This window comes from Theropithecus gelada, chromosome 11, assembly GCF_003255815.1.
Source record: "Theropithecus gelada isolate Dixy chromosome 11, Tgel_1.0, whole genome shotgun sequence".
Taxonomy (NCBI): Eukaryota; Metazoa; Chordata; class Mammalia; order Primates; family Cercopithecidae; genus Theropithecus; species Theropithecus gelada.
The window spans coordinates 9,354,223-9,375,012 of record NC_037679.1 but is presented as its reverse complement, the minus strand read 5'-3'; the positions used below and the strand labels follow the sequence as shown (position 1 = coordinate 9,375,012).

General features: G+C 46.4%; 2 protein-coding genes across 4 annotated transcripts in view; both read left to right on the top strand.

The window, feature by feature from the left end:
* The window catches only part of LIMA1 (LIM domain and actin binding 1), a 106,440-nt gene extending 94,346 nt beyond the window's left edge, over positions 1 to 12,094 (top strand). For both annotated transcript variants that reach the window (XM_025403308.1, XM_025403307.1), the window contains exons 10-11: positions 6,094 to 6,227; positions 9,804 to 12,094. In XM_025403308.1, the coding sequence (XP_025259093.1) occupies positions 6,094 to 6,227; positions 9,804 to 10,812 (1,143 nt within the window). In that variant the 3' untranslated portion in view covers positions 10,813 to 12,094. The remainder of the gene's footprint in view (positions 1 to 6,093; positions 6,228 to 9,803) is intronic.
* A 6,616-nt stretch (positions 12,095 to 18,710) lies between these two features.
* Positions 18,711 to 20,790, top strand: part of CERS5 (ceramide synthase 5) — a 36,257-nt gene continuing 34,177 nt past the window's right edge. For both annotated transcript variants that reach the window (XM_025403310.1, XM_025403309.1), the window contains exon 1: positions 18,711 to 19,136. In XM_025403310.1, coding sequence (XP_025259095.1) covers positions 18,760 to 19,136 — 377 coding nt within the window. In that variant the 5' untranslated portion in view covers positions 18,711 to 18,759. The remainder of the gene's footprint in view (positions 19,137 to 20,790) is intronic.

Sequence of the window (20,790 nt, the reverse complement as noted above, 5' to 3'; positions counted from 1 at the left end):
TTCTCTGTATAGAGCACTCTATTTAAAATATGAATATTCCCCAAAATGCTTTCACAAAGAGTTTTACAGAAAACCAGAGGAAGAGTTAAGGCTGCACAGGGCTGGTCCAACCATTTGCTGTGTGGTGAAGAATTTCAGTTTCATTACCTAGATATTTTACACAAATTGGAAGGAATGAAAGGCATTTTGTGGTATTCTGAGGAATAGAGGCTTGACATCAATACAGAATTTTCATCTTCTTTCACTATGTGTAAAGGCTAGTTAACATCAATGTCTGTTGTCAGCTGCTCCCCCCTCCCTCCCACACACACCACAACTGGGGCCTCTATTAGACTAAAAAATATATGAGACAAGAGGGTAAAAGAATGTAAATGAAGCCATGCAAATTTGTTAGAAAAATATCTTTAAGTGGATGGTAATCAACAGAGGGTCTATAATATCCCTCAAATGGGAAAGACAGTATTTATGAACGTCAATTATTTATAGATTACCTCATTCATTCTAGAATATCCTGAAGATATTATCTGCATATTTTTATTTGAAACAAAGGGAAGACCATACTTTGTTCAAATTGCTGTAGCAGGATTAATTTCATTTGGGTTAGCATCTGCTCTCCTCCCCAAAGGGTTTCCCTTGGTTGTGGAAATTTAACATTCCAGGACAATTTAGAAAATGCTCTCTTGGTTTGTGAGTCAGGAGTTCTGAGTTTGTGCAGTGAGTAGGTCTATGCAGACCTACCCACAAAGGCTGAGGGAGCTGAGAAGCCAAAGAAAGAGGCTGACAAATCCAGTTTCTCAGAAAGAAACATTTAATAGGAGCTTATGAACAGAAGTGATGTTTAGGAGGCCATGAGACAGTGGATCCCTGAACCAGCTCTCCAGAAAATATCCTTTATATAGCAAGGTTTTAGGATAAAACATGTGCAGCTGGTCGCGCTTGACTTTCTCGCAAAACTTATCACTGGAGCGATTGGATAAGCATCTTTATGAGGGGTTATCTATGCTCTGGGCACTATTTCCTTTATGAGGGATAATCTATGCTACAGGCATTGTTTAAAAACTTTGCTGCAGAACACCTTGGTACACAGGAGTCAAACCACCAGTTAGCATGGCGATTTCACTCCAAGATGGCATCACTCTTGCCATGCAACAGGCTGTTCTCCTGCAGTTTGAATTCTAATTCTGTTACTGACTATGTGAACTTTGATAAGACACCTGGTGTTTAACTTTCTACTTGGTAGGGGCAAAAGGTGGGAGAAGGGGAATGAAAAAAAATCTCTTACTAACTGAAAAAATATATTGTGAAGATAAAAAATGTCTAACATTGTCATATTGGCAGTGTTTTAAACATGGCTGTGCCAAGTCTGAGCATGCCATAAAGGCATGGGCAGGATGTATGCCAGGCCTGTGATAATGGTAGAGATTTTTGGGCACTGACTATGCTTCCTGTTGTCTGAATAGACATGGGGGCAATTACAGAAAAGTGGCTGAGAGCCCAGGACAGAGAAAATAAAGGGGAGGCACAGCCGGAGCCGCTGTGAGTTGGCATTTTACCATGTCAGGACCCTCTTGTCTTTATGAAACTAGAAGGGGCCCTTAGGCAGCAGCTGCTGCGTAAACCTTAAATAATATTGAAAAGGGTTGATGTGAGAAATGAATAGGAATAATGGGACTCTGATAGGTCTGGCTAGTTAGAAGCTTGAGGTTAGTCAATTATGGGAGCTAGCAATCTATTAACTTGATGTTAAGGAGGAAGACAGACTTCGCTCCGTGTGGGTGAAAGCTCTATTAAAGAGAGAGCCGATGTGGGTCAGGTGTGGGAGGTAGTAAGACACTAAAGAATTGTTAATGAGACACTCCTTGTGTGGGTGAAGACTCATAAAAGCTCGCTCTCCTGAGCTGGGATATGTTCCAGCCTCAGGTAGATACGAGTGAGGCTGATTTTGCCATGATTAGCAGAGTTACTTAAAAAGGAAAAAAAGAAAAATGTGGTCTTATTCTTGGATCTGAGTCTCTGAGTTTCAGCTCAGCTGCAGTAAAGCTCTCCAGGGCACACCAAATGCTGTGTACTCATTAAAGGTTCCTGTTTGTCTCTTCCAGCTTCTGCCTCCTGCTCCCGGTACCTAATTTCTGCTCCTGCCTTCCACTTTCCTCCTAATGTGAGCTCAACTTTCAGCTTTCTCACAGGTTCTCTTTTCCTTCTGTTCCCTGGGCTGCTTCCCCGTCCCACAGTGTGTGCCTCCCCTTCGTGTATTTGTGGTGGAGGCATGCTGTGCGTCCTTCCATTCCCCTTTAGTGGAACAGCATCCATCTCCTCTTATCCCATGTAAAGTTTCTGTCTCCTGCTGTGTCTACTGACCAGAATGAGCACTTACTCTCCTACATCTTTTTTTTTTTTTTTTTTTTTTGAGACAGAGTCTCGCTCTGTCGCCCAGGCTGGAGTGCAGTGGCCGGATCTCAGCTCACTGCAAGCTCCGCCTCCCGGGTTCACGCCATTCTCCTGCCTCAGCCTCCCGAGTAGCTGGGACTACAGGCGCCCGCCACCTCGCCCGGCTAGTTTTTTGTATTTTTTTAGTAGAGACGGGGTTTCACCGTATTAGCCAGGATGGTCTCGATCTCCTGACCTCGTGATCCACCCGTCTCGGCCTCCCAAAGTGCTGGGATTACAGGCTTGAGCCACCGCGCCCGGCCTACTCTCCTACATCTATTTCAAGTGTTAAAAATACAGAATTCCAGGCTGGGCGCAGTGGCTCACGCCTGTAATCCCAGCACTTTGGGAGGATCACTTGAGGTCAGGAGTTCAAGACCAGCCTGGCCAACATGGTGAAACCCCATCTCTACTAAAAATACAAAAAATAGCCGGGTGTGGTGGCACACGCCTGTAATCCCAGCTACTCAGGAGGCTGAGGCAGGAGAATCGCTTGAACCCGGGAGGCGGAGCTTGCAGTGAGCCGAGATCGCGCCACTGTACTCCAGTCTGGGTGACAGAGCGAGACTCTGTCTCAAAAATAAAAACAAAAAAATGCAGAATTCCCTTTCTGCAACTGAAAATTACTTTTAATCTGATAAATACATTTGTCCTACTTTTACATTGTGTGAGTTATGATTTGCACAGGCTCTCTCCAATAGCTTCCATTATACTATTACACCAAAAATTTCTGCTTTTTTTTTTTTTTTTGAGATGGAGTCTCGCTCTGTCACCAGGCTGGAGTGCAGTGGCACAATCTCGGCTCACTGCAACCTCCACCTCCCAGGTTCAAGTGATTCTCCAGCCTCAGCCTCCCGAGTAGCTGGGACTATAGGCCCATGCCACCATGCCCAGCTAATTTTTGTATTTTTTAGTAGAGATGGGGTTTTACCATGTTGTCCAGGATGGTCTCGATCTCTTGACTTTGTGATCCACCCACCTTGGCCTCCCAAAGTGCTGGGATTACAGGCGCGAGCCACCGCGCCCGGCCTATTCTGCTTTTTAATATCTCTCCTTTTGTTGTTGTTTTTGAGACAAAGTCTTGCCCTGTCTCCAAGGCTGGAGGGCAGTGGTGAGATCTCAGCTCTTTGCAACCTCCGCTTCCTGGGTTCAAGTAATTCTTGTGCCTCAGCCTCTCGAGTAGCTGGGATTACAGGCGCCTGCCACCACACCCAGCTAATGTTTGCATTTTCTGTAGAGACAGGGTTTCACCATGTTGGCCAGGCTGGTCTGGAACTTCTGACCTCAAGTGATCCACCTGCCTTGGCCTCCCAAAGTGCTGGGATTACAGGCGTGGGCCACCACACCTGGCCAGTGTTTATCTCCTACCTAGACAAAGACCTAGTCCTTTTAGAGAAAACTTAATTAAAACTCTGCAATTTAGCAGTGTCCATATAAGAAAAAAATAATTCTGAGCTCCAAATACTAAAATGTGTTAATTACTTGCAACAACATTCATTACAATAACATTTGGTCATATTTAAATACCTCCCTTATGCTTGGTAAACTAGGTTGTAACCTGTGGTCTTTTGATTCTTTAGATGTTTCTTTTTAGGACACTGCCCCTAGAATGAAGCAGAGTCCTGGTAACTAGCCATTTCCGCTCAGCTTTGTTCCTTCCTTCTGAAATCCCTTGGGCACTACTTGGGAGTCTACCACTAATTTTATTAAACTTCCTTTTATAGATTTCTTTATTTTCATTTTATGCACATTTTCTGCTCTCATTTCCTGCCCAAATCTACTTGGAAAACCATTTATATTTTTTGCTTCACCTCCTAGTGAATCATGTGGCAAGTGAACCAGCAGTCTGAGTTTTTATGGGCCTATTTTGGGGTTTTTTTTTTTTTTTTGAGATGGAGTCTCACTCTGTTGCCCAAGCTGGAGTGCAGTGGCTCAATCTCAGTTCACTGCAACCTCCACCTCCCAGGTTCAAGCGATTCTCCTGCCTCAGCCTCCCGAGTAGCTGGGACTACAGCCACATGCCACCACGCCCGGCTAATTTTTGTATTTTTAGTAGAGACGGGGTTTCACTATGTTGGCCAGGCTGGTCTTGAAATCCTGACCTCGTGATCTGCCCACCTCAGCCTCCCAAAGTGTGGGATTATGGGTGTGAGACACTGCACCCAGCCTGTTTTGGTTTTTTTTTACTCAAAATTCTATCTTGCCCATAACCTGGTTCATTTTAGGCTTAACTATCCAGGTCCTGGGCCTTGGGATTAGTTCGCGTTACTTACCATCATGTGTTTTCTGGTGAGTCCAGGCTGATCGTGGCAGCAAAAGCACGTCCTAATTGCCTATGAAAGCTTCTGGCCACCTAAGCTGCCTCCTGCATCTGCTGGTTGAGGTGTTTGTGTTGGACAAGTCAAGAGTTAACTAACTCCCATACACCTAGGGACTTTGTATTCCCACCTCCTCCCCACCCCTTAGTAGCCATGTAACTATTCCTTTTTTTTTTGAGACGGAGTCTCGCTCCGTCACCCAGGCTGGAAGGCAGTGGTGCAATCTCAGCTCTCTGCAAGCTCCGCCTCCCGTGTTCATGCCATTCTCTTGCCTCAGCCTCCCGAGTAGCTGGGATTACAGGAGTGCACCACCATGCCTGGCTAATTTTTGTATTTTTACTGGAGACGGGGTTTCACCATGTTGGCCAGTCTGGTCTCGAACTCCTGACCTCATGATCTGCCCGCATCAGCCTCCTAAAGTGCTGGGATTACAGGCATGAGCCACTGCGCCCAGCCAATGTAAGTATTTCTTATCGTGTAAAAGCTTATAATATTTTTGGAATTCTGGCTTTTACCAGTGCTAGAATACCAACTGTTTTATATTCTTTAGGATTGAGTTTGTCATGTAGAACCACTGTGCCCATGTTTGTTCCAACTTTACAAACAGTCCATGAACTCCCTGTCATTAATACATTAACCAGTGCATTTCCCATTGCTTCCGTTTTTCTCTCCATTGGTTTTTAGAAGTATTATGAAACCTATAGCTTTAATGGGCTATGCTTCCTTCTGGTGTCCTAATAAAATAGTTTGTGTCTCTTATAAATTGTTCCACTTGTGTGTCAGTTTTGACTTGTTTAAAAATATTATGTCTAGTTGATTGAACAAATCAAGATTATAAGCAGAGGAGAATAAAAGGGACTTTACTGAAATGTCTTTCCTTATTCCCAAAGTCAAATGTTCTTCTGCTCCTTGAAATTTATCCCCTTTAGAATCTGTCCTGTGTTTACTTGGCACTTGAATCAAACTTCTTTCTTCTGTGTGTGATAACATTTTCTCCTAATTCCTGCCCTTCCCCCATCCCTTCCCTGTCCCTTCCCCCATTCCCTGCTCCTAACATTTTTTATGTGGGTCATGACTTGTCTTAAACCTTTCTTTGCAATCCAGACCTAGCTCCACCTATCCTTGGTGGCTGCTGCATTTAGAGCAGCCAGACAGTTTGGGAAGGGAATATCAAGAGAGCCTCTTGGCTTTAAAGAGTCAGCTGATAGAATGGTAGCAGGTTTAGTGCTCCATAAGAATTGACTGACCAGCTAAGAGAGCCCTTAGACAAAGTAAATTCTAAGGCCCATCTCAAGACAGTGCTAACTCATCGCTGCCCATGCTAAAGTTGTCTTTTTCCTTTTCCTAGAAGTTTCAGGCACCTGCAAGAGAGACCTGTGTGGAATGTCAGAAGACAGTCTATCCAATGGAGCGTCTCTTGGCCAACCAGCAGGTGTTTCACATCAGCTGCTTCCGTTGCTCCTATTGCAACAACAAACTCAGGTAAGCCAGCCCAAAACAAGTTGTCTGTCTATAACTGGAACTCTTGAGGGAGTCTTTGGCTTTTAGTGCACTGGTGCTAAAAGCTACTGTGCTAATGACGTTCTGTTGAAGGCTCTTGAATAAAGTAAAAAGCATCATTTAGTGACAAGTCTTTCACACCAAATAATGATGGTGTTTGGAACTTCTTGGTATACTGATATGTTAATTTACACGTTAGAACCGAAGCTTAAGTAATATGAGTTGCAGGTAAAACCCCCAGTGACCTAATTTAATAGAATGTTTTCCCTTGGTATCATAGAATCACAAAGTTAAGAAATCTCAAGAGGTTACTTGCTTAAGCCCTTGCTTGTCTTAACCACTGTATAAATGATAATAATGGCAATAATAATGGCCCCTGGAGAGCATGTCTTTTTCTCTATGTTGCCTCACTTTATTTCTGAGAAAATAGTTGCTACATATCATTTCTTCCAAGTAACTCAAAGTGCAAATACAAATGTGGCAAATTGTGGAAACATTCCAAATTAACTCATTTTAATCACAGAGTCTTACAGAAGGAAGTAACCAAGATGTCACTTTTTCCAGCTTTCCTTCCCAAGCAATCCCTCCTAAAATGCTCTTGAAAGATGTTTTGGCATCTGCGTGACATTTCTAGCTATTAGATAGCTCTAGCTAGACAGCTTCTCCAAACATGGAGCCAAAGTGTACCTCAGTAACTTCCACTCATTAGTTCTTTTTCTGCCCACTCTTAATTTTTTCTCCAAAGCACCTTTTTTTGTTGTTGTTGAGATGGAGTCTCGCCCTGTTACCCAGGCTGGAGTGCCGTGGAGCCATCTCAGCTCACTGCAATCTCCGCCTCCTGGGTTCAAGCGATTCTCCTGCCTCAGTCTCCCGAGTATGGGACTACAGGCACGTGCCACCATGCCCAGCTAATTTTTTGTATTTTTAGTAGAGACGAGGTTTCACCATGTTAGCCAGGATGGTCTCAATCTCCTGACCTCCAGATCTACCCGCCTCAGCCTCCCAAAGTGCTGGGATTATAGGTGTGAGCCACTGCACCTGGCCTAAAGCACCTGATTTCTTTTGTGGAAATGCTGCCATTTTATACCCCCTTTAAAATTTGTCACTCTTCAGAACGGTTCTTAATTTAAGGGAAAAAACTTTAAAAAGATAAAATTTATCCTGCAAGAGACACCAAATCTCCTAAAGGCTTGTCTAGGGCTGACATTAGGGAAAAACTACCTCCTGTCAACTCCTCACTGTTCTTCTATTAATCACAGCTTATATTTAGATGTGGTGGCTCACACCTGTAATCCTAGCACTTTGGGAGTGCCCAGGTAGGAGAATCACTTGAGGCCAGGAGTTCAGGACTAGCCTGGGTAACAGAGAGAGACCCCATCTGGTTTTTCTTTTTGAGATAGAGTCTCACTCTGTTGCCCAGGCTGGAGTGCAGTGGCGTGATCCTGGCTCACTGCAACCTCTGTCTCCCAGGTTCAGGTGATTATCATGCCTCAGTCTCCTGAGTATCTAGGATTACAGGCATACACCACCACGCCCAGCTAATTTTTTTTTTCCCCCAGAGACGGAGTCTTGCTCTGTCGCCCAGGCTGGAGTGCAGTGGTGTGATCTCGGCTCACTGCAACCTCCACCTCCCAGGTTCAAGTGATTCTCCTGCCTCAGCCTCCCGAGTGGTTGGGACTACAGGCGTGCGCCACCTCGCCTGGCTAATTTTTGTACTCTTCATAGAGACGAGGTTTCACCACGTTAGCCACGCTGGTCTTGAACTCCTGACCTCAGGTAATCCGCCCTCTTCAGCCTCCCAAAGTGCTGAGATTACAGGTGTGAGCCACCGTGCCTGGCCAATTTTTGTATTTCTTAGTAGAGACCACCATGTTGGTCAGGCTGGTCTCGAACTGCTGACCTCCAGTGACCCGCCCACCTCAGCCTCCCAAAGTACTGGGACCGCACCTGGCCGGAGACCCTATCTCTATGAAAAATTTGGGGAGGCTGAGACTGAGGCTGGAGGATCACTTCAGCCCTGGAAGTCAAGGCTGCAGTGAGCTATGATCATACCATTGCACTCCAGCCTGGGTGACAGAGCAAGACCTCAACTCAAAAAAAAAAAAAAGGCTGAGTGCAGTAGTTCACGCCTGTAATCCCAGCACGCTTGGAGGTCAAGGCCAGAAGATCACTTGAGCCCAGGAGTTCAAGACCAGCCTGGCCAACATGGTGAAACCCCATCTCTATTAAAAAATACAAAAATGACCAGGCATGGTGGCTCATGCCTGTAATCCCAGCACTTTGGGAGGCCAAGGAGGGCGGATCAAGGGTCAAGAGATCGAGACCATCCTGGGCAACATGGTGAAACCCTGTCTCTACTAAAAATATAAAAATTAGCTGTGCATGGTGGCCCACGCCTGTAGTCCCAGCTACTCGGGAGGCTGAGGCAGGAGAATTGCTTGAACCCGGGAGGCAGAGGTTGCAGTGAGCTGAGATCATGCCACTGCACTCCAGCCTGGCGACAGAGTGAGACTCAAACAAAACAAAACAAAACAGTACAAAAATTAGCCAGGCGTGGTGGTGCACTCCTGTAATCCCAGCTACTTGGGAGGCTGAGGCAGGAGAGTTGCTTGAACTTGGGAGGCAGAGGTTATAGTGAGCCGATGATTGTGACACTGCACTCCAGCCTGGGCGACAAATCAAGATTCTCTCAAAAAAAAAAAAAAAGATAAACATATGTATATACACCATTAAGAATAGAGTTAATTCAAACACAAAAGCTTGATGATGGCTACCCAGAAACACTGACTCCAAATGAATGGGGTCAGCATTCCAAAGTGGAGAAAGTTAAAGTTTCACTTATGTAGAAATTTTAGCAAAGATTATGACATTTTTCATATAAGACCAGTGCATATACTGCAGTGATTTGATTGGTTACAGATTGCTCCATTCTAAGGAAGATTATCACTCTGTAAAGGAGGGATAGTGATCAGAGGGGGTCTTATCTCTGGTGCCCTTTGGTCTTCATTATTTATAGTGAAAAGACAGAGTTGCAGCTACATGCTGTGTGACCCAGGTTGCATAGCCACATTCCTCTCAAGGCTCAGAATTAAAGTTTCTATTATTGTTGTTTCTTTTTCTTCTTCTTCTTCTTTTTTTTTTTTTAAAGACAGTCTCACTCTGTCACAGTGGTACAGTCTCAGCTTCCCAAGTAGCTGGGACTACAGGCACATGCCACCACGCCCAGCTTATTTTTTAATTTTTTTGTTGAGATGAGTTATCACTATGTTGGCCAGGCTGGTCTCAAACTCCTGGGCTCAAGCGATCCTCTCACCCTGGCCTCCCAAAGTGCTGGGATTACAGGCATGAGACACCGCGCCCAATCCATGCTTTGTGTTATGATAAGAAAACAAATGTGCTGAAATGGGGTAAGTAATTCCTGGTCACTGAAGAGCTTTTAAAGATCTTTTTCTTACTTAGCATCTTCTGAAAATACTGGAATTGCCAGGTTTTAGCCTCCTGGTATAAGTGAGAGTATGAAGATTTGCTAACTTTATGCTCTTTTTCTTTTAATGACAGTCTAGGAACATATGCATCTTTACACGGAAGAATCTATTGTAAGCCTCACTTCAATCAACTCTTTAAATCTAAGGGCAACTATGATGAAGGCTTTGGGCACAGACCACACAAGGATCTGTGGGCAAGCAAAAATGAAAGCGAAGAGATTTTGGAGAGACCAGCCCAGCTTGCAAATGCAAGGGAGACCTCTCACAGCCCAGGGGTGGAAGATGCTCCTATTGCTAAGGTGGGTGTCCTTGCTGCAAGTATGGAAGCCAAGGCGGCCTCTCAGCAGGAGAAGGAAGACAAGCCAGCTGAAACCAAGAAGCTGAGGATCGCCTGGCCACCCCCCACTGAACTTGGAAGTTCAGGAAGTGCCTTGGAGGAAGGGATCAAAGTGTCAAAGCCCAAATGGCCTCCTGAAGATGAAATCAGCAAGCCCGAAGTTCCTGAGGATGTCGATCTGGATCTGAAGAAGCTAAGACGATCTTCTTCGCTGAAGGAAAGAAGCCGCCCATTCACTGTAGCAGCTTCATTTCAAAGCACCTCTGTCAAGAGCCCAAAAACTTTGTCCCCACCTATCAGGAAAGGCTGGAGCATGTCAGAGCAGAGTGAAGAGTTTGTGGGCGGAATAGTTGCAGAAAGGAAACAAGTGGAAAATGCCAAGGCTTCTAAGAAGAATGGGAGTGTGGGAAAAACAACCTGGCAAAACAAGGAATCTAAAGGAGGAGAGACAGGGAAGAGAAGTAAGGAAGGTCATAGTCTGGAGCTGGAGAATGAGAATCTTGTAGAAAATGGTGCAAACTTTGATGAAGATGATAACAGCTTCCTCAAACAACAGTCTCCACAAGAACCCAAGTCTCCAAATTGGTCCAGTTTTGTAGACGACACCTTCGCTGAAGAATTCACTACTCAGAATCAGAAATCCCAGGATGTGGAACTCTGGGAGGGAGAAGTGGTCAAAGAGCTCTCTGTGGAGGAACAGATAAAGAGAAATCGGTATTATGATGAGGATGAGGATGAAGAGTGACAAATTGCAATGATGCTGGGCCTTAAATTCATGTTAGTGTTAGCGAGCCACTGCCCTTTGTCAAAGTGTGATGCACATAAGCAGGTATCCCAGCGTGAAATGTAATTTACTTGGAAGTAACTTTGGAAAAGAATTCCTTCTTAAAACCAAAAAACAAAACAAAACAAAACAAAAAAACACATTCTAAATGCTAGAGATAACTTTACTTAAATTCTTCATTTTAGCAGTGATGATATGCATAAGTGCTGTAAGGCTTAGAACTGGGGAAATATTCCACCTCATAATAGCCCAGATTCTACTATATTCCCAAAAGGCAATATTAAAGTAGATAGATGATCAGTAGTATATTGTTACACACTATTTTGGAATTAGAGAACATACAGAAGGAATTTAGGGGCCTAAACATTACGACTGAATGCACTTTAGTATAAAGGGCACAGTTTGTATATTTTTAAATGAATACCAATTTAATTTTTTTAGGATTTACCTGTTAAGAGTTTATTTAGTCTTTAAATTTTTTTAGATTAATTTTCTAGCTGTGATATATATAAGGAATTTACTACTTTATGTCCTACTCTCTAAACTATATCCTGAACTCGACGTCCTGAGGTATAACACAACGGAGCACTTTTTGAGGCAATTAAAAAACCAACCTACATTCTTCGGTGCTTGGAGAGATCTATCTCCCAAATAAGCTTTTGTATCTGCCAATGAATTTACTGTACTCCAAATGATTGCTTTCTTTTCTGATTATATCTGTGCTTCTCATAATTTACTGAAAGCTGCAATATTTTAGTAATACCTTTGGGATCACTGTCCCCCATGTTCCATGTTAGAGCAAAGTGAAGAGTTTAAAGGAGGAATAAGAAAGAACTGCCTTACACCATTTGAGCTCAGACCTCTAAGCCCTGTATTTCCCTTATGATGTCCTCTTTTTGAGACACTAATTTTTAAATACTTATTAGCTCTGAAATATATTGATTTTTATCACAGACAGTATTCCCAGGGTGAAATTAAACCAACTATAGGCCTTTTTCTTGGGATGATTTTCTAGTCTTAAGGTTTGAGGACATTATAAACTTGAGTACATTTGTTGTACACAATTGATATTCCAAATGTATGGATGGGAGGGAGAGGTGTTTTAAGCTGTAGGCTTTTCTTTGTACTGCATTTATTAGAGATTTAGCTTTAATATTTTTTAGAGATGTAAAACATTGTGCTTTCTTAGTCATGCTTAGTCTGAAACATTTTTATTCAATAAAGATTTTAATGAAAATTTGAACTTTTCAATGTTTCTCTTCCATTTTTTTTTTACATTATTACTGTCTCTCAGGATCTCAGTTTGGGAAGAAAAACATGGTACTACTTTTTTTGTTGAAGAGACGCGTCATCAATACATCTCACCACTAGATGGTAGTGTTGGGCTGATTTTGGATTTCAGTCCTCCCTAAAGGAAGACAAATTTTTCTGGAAAATTGCAGGCAACTTGGCAAGAGAATTAATGTGTGCACTCAAAATGAGCTATTTTACCAATTTGAAATCCAGTGGTGGTTTTTATTGTTTATAGCATTCAACATTGAATAATTCACCTTACAATTATGCCTAGCATGCTGAATGGATTTCCAAATGTCTCTGCTGAAAATGGACTTGTTTTTTACTTTAGGCAGATGCTTTTTTTTTTTTTTTGAGACACAGTCTTGCTCCGTCGCCCAGGCTGGAGTACAGTGGCGTGATCTTGGCTCACTGCAACCTCCACCTCCCCAGTTCAAGTGATTCTCCTGCCTCAGACCTCCCGAGTAGCTGGGATTACAGACGCCTGCTACCACGCCTGGCTAATGCTTGTATTTTCAGTAGACTCGGGGTTTCACCATGTTGGCCAGACTGGTCTCAAATTCCTGACCTTGTGAACCACCCACCTCTGCTTTCCAAAGTGCTGGATTACAGGAGTAAGCCATTGCGTCTGGTGCTTTTTTTTTTTTTCCTTTGTTTAAAATCGATGTTCACACTAAGTGGGCAGATGCATTTTTGACTGATTGATATCCTTGCCTGTAGAGGCAACTGCCCCAATTGTTAAGGTTTTTTTTTTTTTAATTGGTAGGGTTGAAATGTGGATTTCCTTGGAGAGTAAGGCATGCTTTTTAAGTCATCTGTTACATTTTCCAGGATCCCTGTGTTTTCTAGAGTCTTGCCTAGTTTTCTGAGTGGTTGGTAGGCTACTGCTTTCTGCTCTTGCCCCCACCAAGTCATTTAAAGATCCATGTTCAGGCCGGGCGCGGTGGCTCAAGCCTGTAATCCCAGCACTTTGGGAGGCCGAGATGGGCGGATCACGAGGTCAGGAGATCGAGACCATCCTGGCTAACACAGTGAAACCCCGTCTCTACTAAGAAATACAAAAAATAGCCGGGCGAGGTGGCAGCGCCTGTAGTCCCAGCTACTCGGGAGGCTGAGGCCGGAGAATGGCGTGAACCCGGGAGGCGGAGCTTGCAGTGAGCTGAGATCCGGCCACTGCACTCCAGCCTGGGCCACAGCGTGAGACTCCGTCTCAAAAAAAAAAAAAAAAAAAAAAAAGATCCATGTTCAGACCAGGCGCAGTGGCTCACGCCTGTAATCCCAGCACTTTGTGAGGCCGAGGCGGGCGGATCACCTGAGGTCAGGAGTTGGAGACCAGCCTGGCCAACATGGCGAAAACCCATCTCTACTAAAAATGCAAAATTAGCCAGGCGTGGTGGCACGTGCCTGTAATCCAAGCTACTCTGGAGGCTGAGGCAGGAGAATTGCTTGAACCCAGGAGGGGCAGGTTGCGGTGAGCCGAGATCACAGCATTGCTCCAGCCTGGGCAACAAGAGCGAAATTCCATCTCAAAAAAAAAAAAAATCCATGATCATTGAACAATTAATCCAAAAGCTCCTACTGATATAAAATATCCAATCCTGGCTTGAACTTCTGTGACTTGCATTTTACTCTAATCCATCCACATGGTACTCACATTATGCACTGACTTTATACAAAAATGTCTAAGTACCTGTGGATATCAGTTGAGTGTGCCACCACTTGGGGACTGAGATTACCCTCAGAAGAGCTCTTTTTGGCCGGGTGTGGTGGCTCCCAGCACTTTGGGAGGCCAAGGCAGGTGGATCACAAGGTCAGGAGTTCAAGACCAGCCTGGCCAGCATGGTGAAATCCCATCTCTACTAAAAATACAAAAATTAGCTGGGCATGATGGTACATGCCTGTGGTCCCAGGTACTCAGGAGGCTGAGGCAGGAGAATCGCTTGAACCCAGGACATGGAGGCTGCAGTGAGCCGAGATTGCACCACTGCATTCCAGCCTGGGCAACGGAGTGAGACTCCATCTAAAAAAAAAACATTTCTATGCCTTTCAAGGGCTAAGATAGACATATCATGAGTACACAGAGTAGGAACAAGGAATAGCTCCAGAGTCAATATAAAGAAAGGATGTCTTAGTCAAAAGAATGACCAGATAACACCAAACATTCTTAGAAAACAAAAGCAGCCAAACAGAAAAAGCATTAATCATTTGTTCTTTTAGCTCTCTAAATGAAGGCTACCTTGTTTGGACCTGGTATATCACTGGTGACTATAGGGTGATGAGAGCTTTTCTGTTGGTAAGGCAGAAAAAGGGGCTAGCTTGGGACTTGAGATGGTTAAGGAGGCTCTGCTCATGACTGCTATAAGGCCAGCTTGGTTCCAGTGACTTGCTGGATCACTCTTGGCCAAGGTGAAAGCAAATTTGCTTTGCATTACATATATCATTAGCAATGTTTCCCAACAGCCAAGAGACTGGGAATTGGTACATGCTCATTTTTCTGGGGATAGAATCATGAATAGGGGCCAGGCACAGTGGCTCATGCCTGTAATCCCAGCACGTTGCGAGGCCAAGGCGGGCAGATCACCTGAGGTCAGGAGTTGGAGACCAGCCTGGCCAACATGGCGAAACCCCATCTCTACTAAAAATACAAAATTAGCTGGATGTAGTGGCATGCACCTGTAATCCCAGCTACTTGGGAGGTTGAGGCAGGAGAATTGCTTGAACCCAGGAGGCGGAGGTTGCAGTGAGCCGAGATTGCACCATTGCACTCCAGCCTGGGTGACAGAGCAAGACTCCATCTCAAAAAAAAAAAAAAAAAAAAATCATGAATAGGGTGTCAGACCAAGATCATTGTGTACGGGTGGTTCCTGCATGCTAAGTTAGTATGTCTTCTGTTCCTTGAGATGCTGATTGAAAATCCCATGGGGCTGGGTTTATTTTATTACTTCCTTTAAAAATATATCTTTTTTTTTTTTTTGAGATGGAGGCTCCATTTGTTGCCCAGGCTGGAGTGCAGTGGCATAATCTCGGGTCACTGCAACCTCCGTCTCCTGGGTACAGGTGATTCTCCTGCCTTAGCCTCCAGAGTAGCTAAGTCTACAGGCACCTGCCACCATACCTGGCTAATTTTTGTATTTTTGTACAGGTGGGTTTTTACCATGTTGGCCAGGCTGGTCTTGAACTCCTGACCTCAGGTGATCTGCCTGCCTCAGCCTCCCAAAATGCTGGGATAACAGGCATGAGCCACCGTGCCCAGCCCTTTATTTTTTATTTTTTATTTTTTTTTTGAGACGGAGTCTCGCGCTGTGTCACCCAGGCTGGAGTGCAGTGGCGCGATCTCGGCTCACTGCAAGCTCCGCCTCCCAGGTTCACGCCATTCTCCTGCCTCAGCCTCCGAGTAGCTGGGACTACAGGCGCCCGCCACCTCGCCCGGCTAGTTTTTTTGTATTTTTAGTAGAGACGGGGTTTCACCATGTTAGCCAGGATGGTCTCGATCTCGTGACCTCGTGATCCACCCGCCTCGGCCTCCCAAAGTGCTGGGATTACAGGCTTGAGCCACCGCGCCCGGCCTCCAGCCCTTTAAAACTGTATCTTAATATAGTGTAGTTACCATGAAGCTATTGCTGGGTTTGGATGGAAGTGGCTTCAGGCAGTGGCTCACAGAACAGCAGCAGTGACATCACCTACGAGTTTGTTAGAAATGGGAAATGCAAATTCGTAGATCCTACCCCCAAACTCCTGAAAGCAGGATCTCTCTGGATGGGGTCCAGGAACTTAAAGAAACTCTCCTTGTGCGAGATGGGACAAGCTAATATCTGAGCTATTGCTAAAGTTTGAGAGGCACTGAACTAAAATGAAGCAAACCAGCCGAGCTCGGTGGCTCACACCTGTAATCCCAGCACTTTGGGAGGCCCAGGCAGGTGGATCACCTGAGGTCAGGAGTTTAAGAGCGGCCTGGCCAACATGGTGGAACCTCATCTCTAATAAAAACACAAAAATTAGGCCAGGCCCGGTGGCTCACGCCTGTAATCCCAGCGCTTTAGGAGGCCCAGGCAGGTGGATCACTTGAGGTCAGGGGTTCCATGGCTAACATGGCAAAACACCATCTCTACTAAAAATACAAAAATTAGCCAGGCGTGGTGGCACCTGCGTGTAATCCTAGCTACTCAGGAGGCTGAGGGGAGAGAATCGCTTGAACCCAGGAGACAGAGGCCGCGGTGAGCCGAGATCCCGCTACTGCACTCCAATCTGGGCTGCAGACCCAGACTCTGTTTCAAAAAAAAAACTTCAGGCTGGGCGGGGTGTCTCACGCCTGTAGTCCCAGCACTTTGCGAGTGTGAGAAATGGGAAAGTTCTTCTTTGAAGATTATAAAAAGTCACAATTTCTTACTATAAGATTGCTACCCACTATGTGTGTGTGTGTGTGTGTGTGTGTGTGTGTGTGTGTGTGTGTTTCCAAATCAGCTGTCCTAGCTTGCTCCGGCATGCCTGGACAGAACTAGACAAGCCCCAGCCTATAGTGCATGCCATTCCTTATTTGGAGATGCTTCCCTAAAGATCCCTGGGCAACTTCCTTTTCTTTCTTTGTTCTGTTCCCCTTACCCAATTAAAAAAGTTTTAAACTAATAGCCAATCAGGTAAAGTGTAAAATGTGAGGTCCTATTCAGCCAATGGAAAATGGACACAGCAGTAGGGTAGATGCGTCAGATTATAAATAACTCTGTCTCCTTTGTTCTGTGTGTTCTCGTGGCTGGACAGCTTTTGAGTAGCACCCTTTCTGCAGAAAGTAAAGCTTGCCTTGCTGAAAGATCATTTGTTCCTGCGTTGTTGTTTTTTTGTTTGTTTGTTTGTTTGTTTTTGGGGTTTTTTTTGCGACACCAAAAACTTCATTCCCAACAGGGATGCTGCGACAGGCGGATCACTTGAGGTCAGGAGTTCGAGACCAGCCTGGCCAACATGGTGAAACCCCAGGCTCTATCAAAAAATGCAAAAATTACTCTGGTGTGGTGGCACGTGTCCGTAGTCCCAGCTACTCGGGAGGCTGAGAAGGGAGGATCTCTTGAACCCAGAGGCGGAGGTTGCAGTGAGCAGAAATAGCACCATTGCACTCCAGCCTGGGTGTGATACTGACTCCTTCACACAAAAAAATACGCAAACAAACCAGCCAAATTAAATTTAAAGGATTTTTTTGTTTGTTTGTTTGTTTTTTCGAGATGAAGTCTCACTCTGTCGCCCAGGCTGGAGTGCCGTGGCGCGATCTCGGCTCACTGCAAGTTCCGCCTCCCGGGTTCACACCATTCTCCTGCCTCAGCCTCCCGAGTAGCTGGGACTACAGGCTGGGACTACAGGCTGGGACTACCACCAAGCCGGACTAATTTTTTGTATTTTTAGTAGAGATGAGGTTTCACCATGTTGGCCAGGATGCTCTCGATCTCCTGACCTCTTGATCCGCCTGCCTCGGCCTCCCAAAGTGTTGAGATTACAGGCGTGAGCCACTGCGCCCGGCCTTTTTTTGTTTTTGTTTTGTTTTGAGACGCTCTGTCACCTAGGCTGGAGAGCAATGGCGCGATCTCGGCTCACTGTGACCTCAGCTTCCCGGGTTCAAGCAATTCTCTGCCTCAGCCTCCCGAGTAGCTAGGATTACAGGCATGCACCGCTACGCCTGGCTAATTTTTGTTTTTAGTAGAGATGGGGTTTCACCAATTTGGCCAGGCTGGTCTCGAACTCCTGACCTCAGGTGATTCGCCCGCCTCTGCCTTCCAAAGTGTTGGGATTACAGGCGTGAGCCACCGCACCCGCCCTGCCTTTAGGAATATTTTTTGAGTGCCTCCCTTTTTTTTTTTTTTTTTTTTTTTTTTTGAGATGGAGTCTCGCTCTGTTGCCCAGGCTGGAGTGCAGTGGCGTGATCTCTCCTCACTGCAAGCTCCGCCTCCCGTGTTCACGCCATTCTCCTGCCTCAGCCTCCCGAGTAGCTGGGACTACAGACGCCCGCCACCACGCCCGGCTAATTTTTTTTTTTTTTTTGTATTTTTAGTAGAGACGGGTTTCACTGTGTTAGCCAGGATGGTCTCGATCTCTTGACCTCGTGATCCGCCCGCCTCGGCCTCCCAAAGTGCTGGGATTACAGGCGTGAGCCACCGCGCCCGGCCCAAAGTGACTAATTTTTAAGGGATAAAGCAGTGAAAGTAGGCTGAGGTCATGGGGCACGAAGGGAAGAAAAGGTTGGGAGCAAAAAGAACTCTGGTGGCACACAGTAGTGGGCAGGACCAGCAGAGATCCAAGAGAAGCCATGACCTGAGAGATCGATCTGGCCTCCGGGAGTGGAGACAGAGATACCGCCTGGGTGGGAGCGGGAACGTACTTGATTCTGACAGGCTGAGAAAGGAGAATGTCCCCGTAAAGGAGCTAGGCCTGAAATAAGGGGTGTGGCCGTGGCTGGATGGAGGAGTGAGTGAGGAGCAGAAGCGCGGCCAAGACCAGCAGCAAAAGAGGGTGGGCCCAGCACCGCCCGGGGCGTGGCCCCAGGACCCAGCTGGGCGAGTCAGAGGCTCGGGAAGGGGCGTGGATCCTCGGAGGCGGTTCCCGGGTTGCGGTGAGGGAAGTGGGTCGGGAGGAGAGATGGGCGGTGAAGAGGCCCGGCTCTGCCGGGGAGGCGGGCGGATCCGTGGCGGTGTTCAGAAGGGGCCGGAAGGGGGTGGCCGCTGGTCGGGCCCCGCCCTGGGGCCGCCTCCCCGCGGGTTCCGTTGGCTGTGGCGGCAGCTGACGCTTGTGGCGGCGGTGGCTCGGGGTGGGCGTAAGATGGCGACAGCAGCGCAGGGACCCCTAAGCTTGCTGTGGGGCTGGCTGTGGAGCGAGCGCTTCTGGCTACCCCAGAACGTGACCTGGGCTGATCTGGAGGGGCCGGCCGACGGCTACGGCTACCCGCGCGGCCGGCACATCCTCTCGGTGTTCCCGCTGGCGGCGGGCATCTTCTTCGTGAGGCTGCTCTTCGAAAGGTGAGAGCCCGCGAGCGAGCGGCTCGAGGGGCCGGGCGAGGGCAGGGGCGCCCCGCTGTGGGAAGGGCCGAGGGCCGGAAGCAGAACTGCAGGGAAAGCCCGGAAGCAGGGGCTAGGGGAGCTTGGGCCGCGGCGGGTGATGCTAGGCGAGTGGGCGAGGTGGTAGCGGAGCCTGGGTAGAGAAGGAGTTTGGGGCGTGGCAAGAGAAAGAGTGGGGGTCTAGGGGAATGCTGGGTCCCTTCAATGTTAGATCCGGAGTTGGCTTGGCGGGGGCGGTCATATAGGCCTCCTCCCAACCTCCAAGGGTCCTACAGATGAGGAAACAGGTTCAGTGTGAACTCTGGCAGAGGCCCCGAAGAGAGGGATAGGAAGGGGCCAGGAGAACCACAGCTAGTTGTGACCATGGAAGCCGAGGAGTCAACCCAAGGGCCAGACGTTCCAAGGGAAAGGAATGGATTCATCAGAATTTTAAGATTCGTTAGGACGCTTGAGTTTCTGAGAACTGAGGGGAACAGGATTAGTTTGGCCCTAAGAGTTGGTTTAGTATGTCAACTCATGCACGTTTGTTGGTAGGAGGGTAGAAATCTGGTGGGGATAGGGTGTGGTGGAGCCCGAGGCTTCCAAAGTATGGAAAGATGTCAGATTAGTCGCAGAACAGGCCTTGGGGCCTGAAATGGAAGGAGGAGTGTTCCAAGGGATAGAGAGCCATAGGGCTTATCAGAGGACAGCTATATTGAGCCAGCTTCTTTTTTTTTTTGAGACGGAGTTTCGTTCTTGTTGCCCAGGCTGAAGTACAATGGCACGATCTCGGCTCAACGCAACCACCGCCTCCCCAGTTCAAGCGATTCTCCTTCCTCAGCCTCCCGAGTAGCTGGGATTACAGGCGCGCACCACCACGCCCTGCTAATTTTTGTGTTTTTAGTAGAGAAGGGGTTTCGCCATGTTGGCCATGCTGGTCTCTAACTACTGACCTCAAGTGATCCGCCCGCCTCTGCCTCCCAAAGTGCTGGGATTACAGGCGTGAGCCACCGCACCCGGCCTTGAGCCAGCTTCTAAATGAGTTTAGCAGAATTGCAATATACTTTGTTCAACCATGTGATTTCACCTTTAAGTGAATGGATCATATCTGTTTGTCCAAGATATTCACTGAGGCTTTGGTGTGTGATATTATAATGTGAATTTATAGCTGTGGGTGATTTTGATCAAGTCTACTTAGACTCCAAGAAAGGAGACGTGTTTTTGCCGTAGGCCTCAGGTAATGAGGGTGTTTCTTGGACAGCTGTTCGTTTTGCCTTTATCCAAGCATAAATGATTGTAATGCAGGAATGCCCTTTCTGGGATGGGACTATGCTGCAGGTGAAACAATCTGTTAATTTCTGAAAGATAGCATCTGTTTGGGATTGCTTCTTCGATTTGCCTACTATTTTTGACTCAAATCTTTCAAAATATTGTGTTCTATTTAGCTAGTCACTCGTCCATTTATTCGTAGTATTTGTGTGTCATCATCAAAATGCTCTGCCAGACGTTCAAGTGCAAAAATAAAAGATGCTTAAGTGAAGCAAATGAAACCCAAAGATCTAAATGGCTTTCCTTGGCCCTTGAGGCCGAGTCTCGCTCTGTCGACCAGGCTGGAGTGCAGTGGTGCGATCTCGGC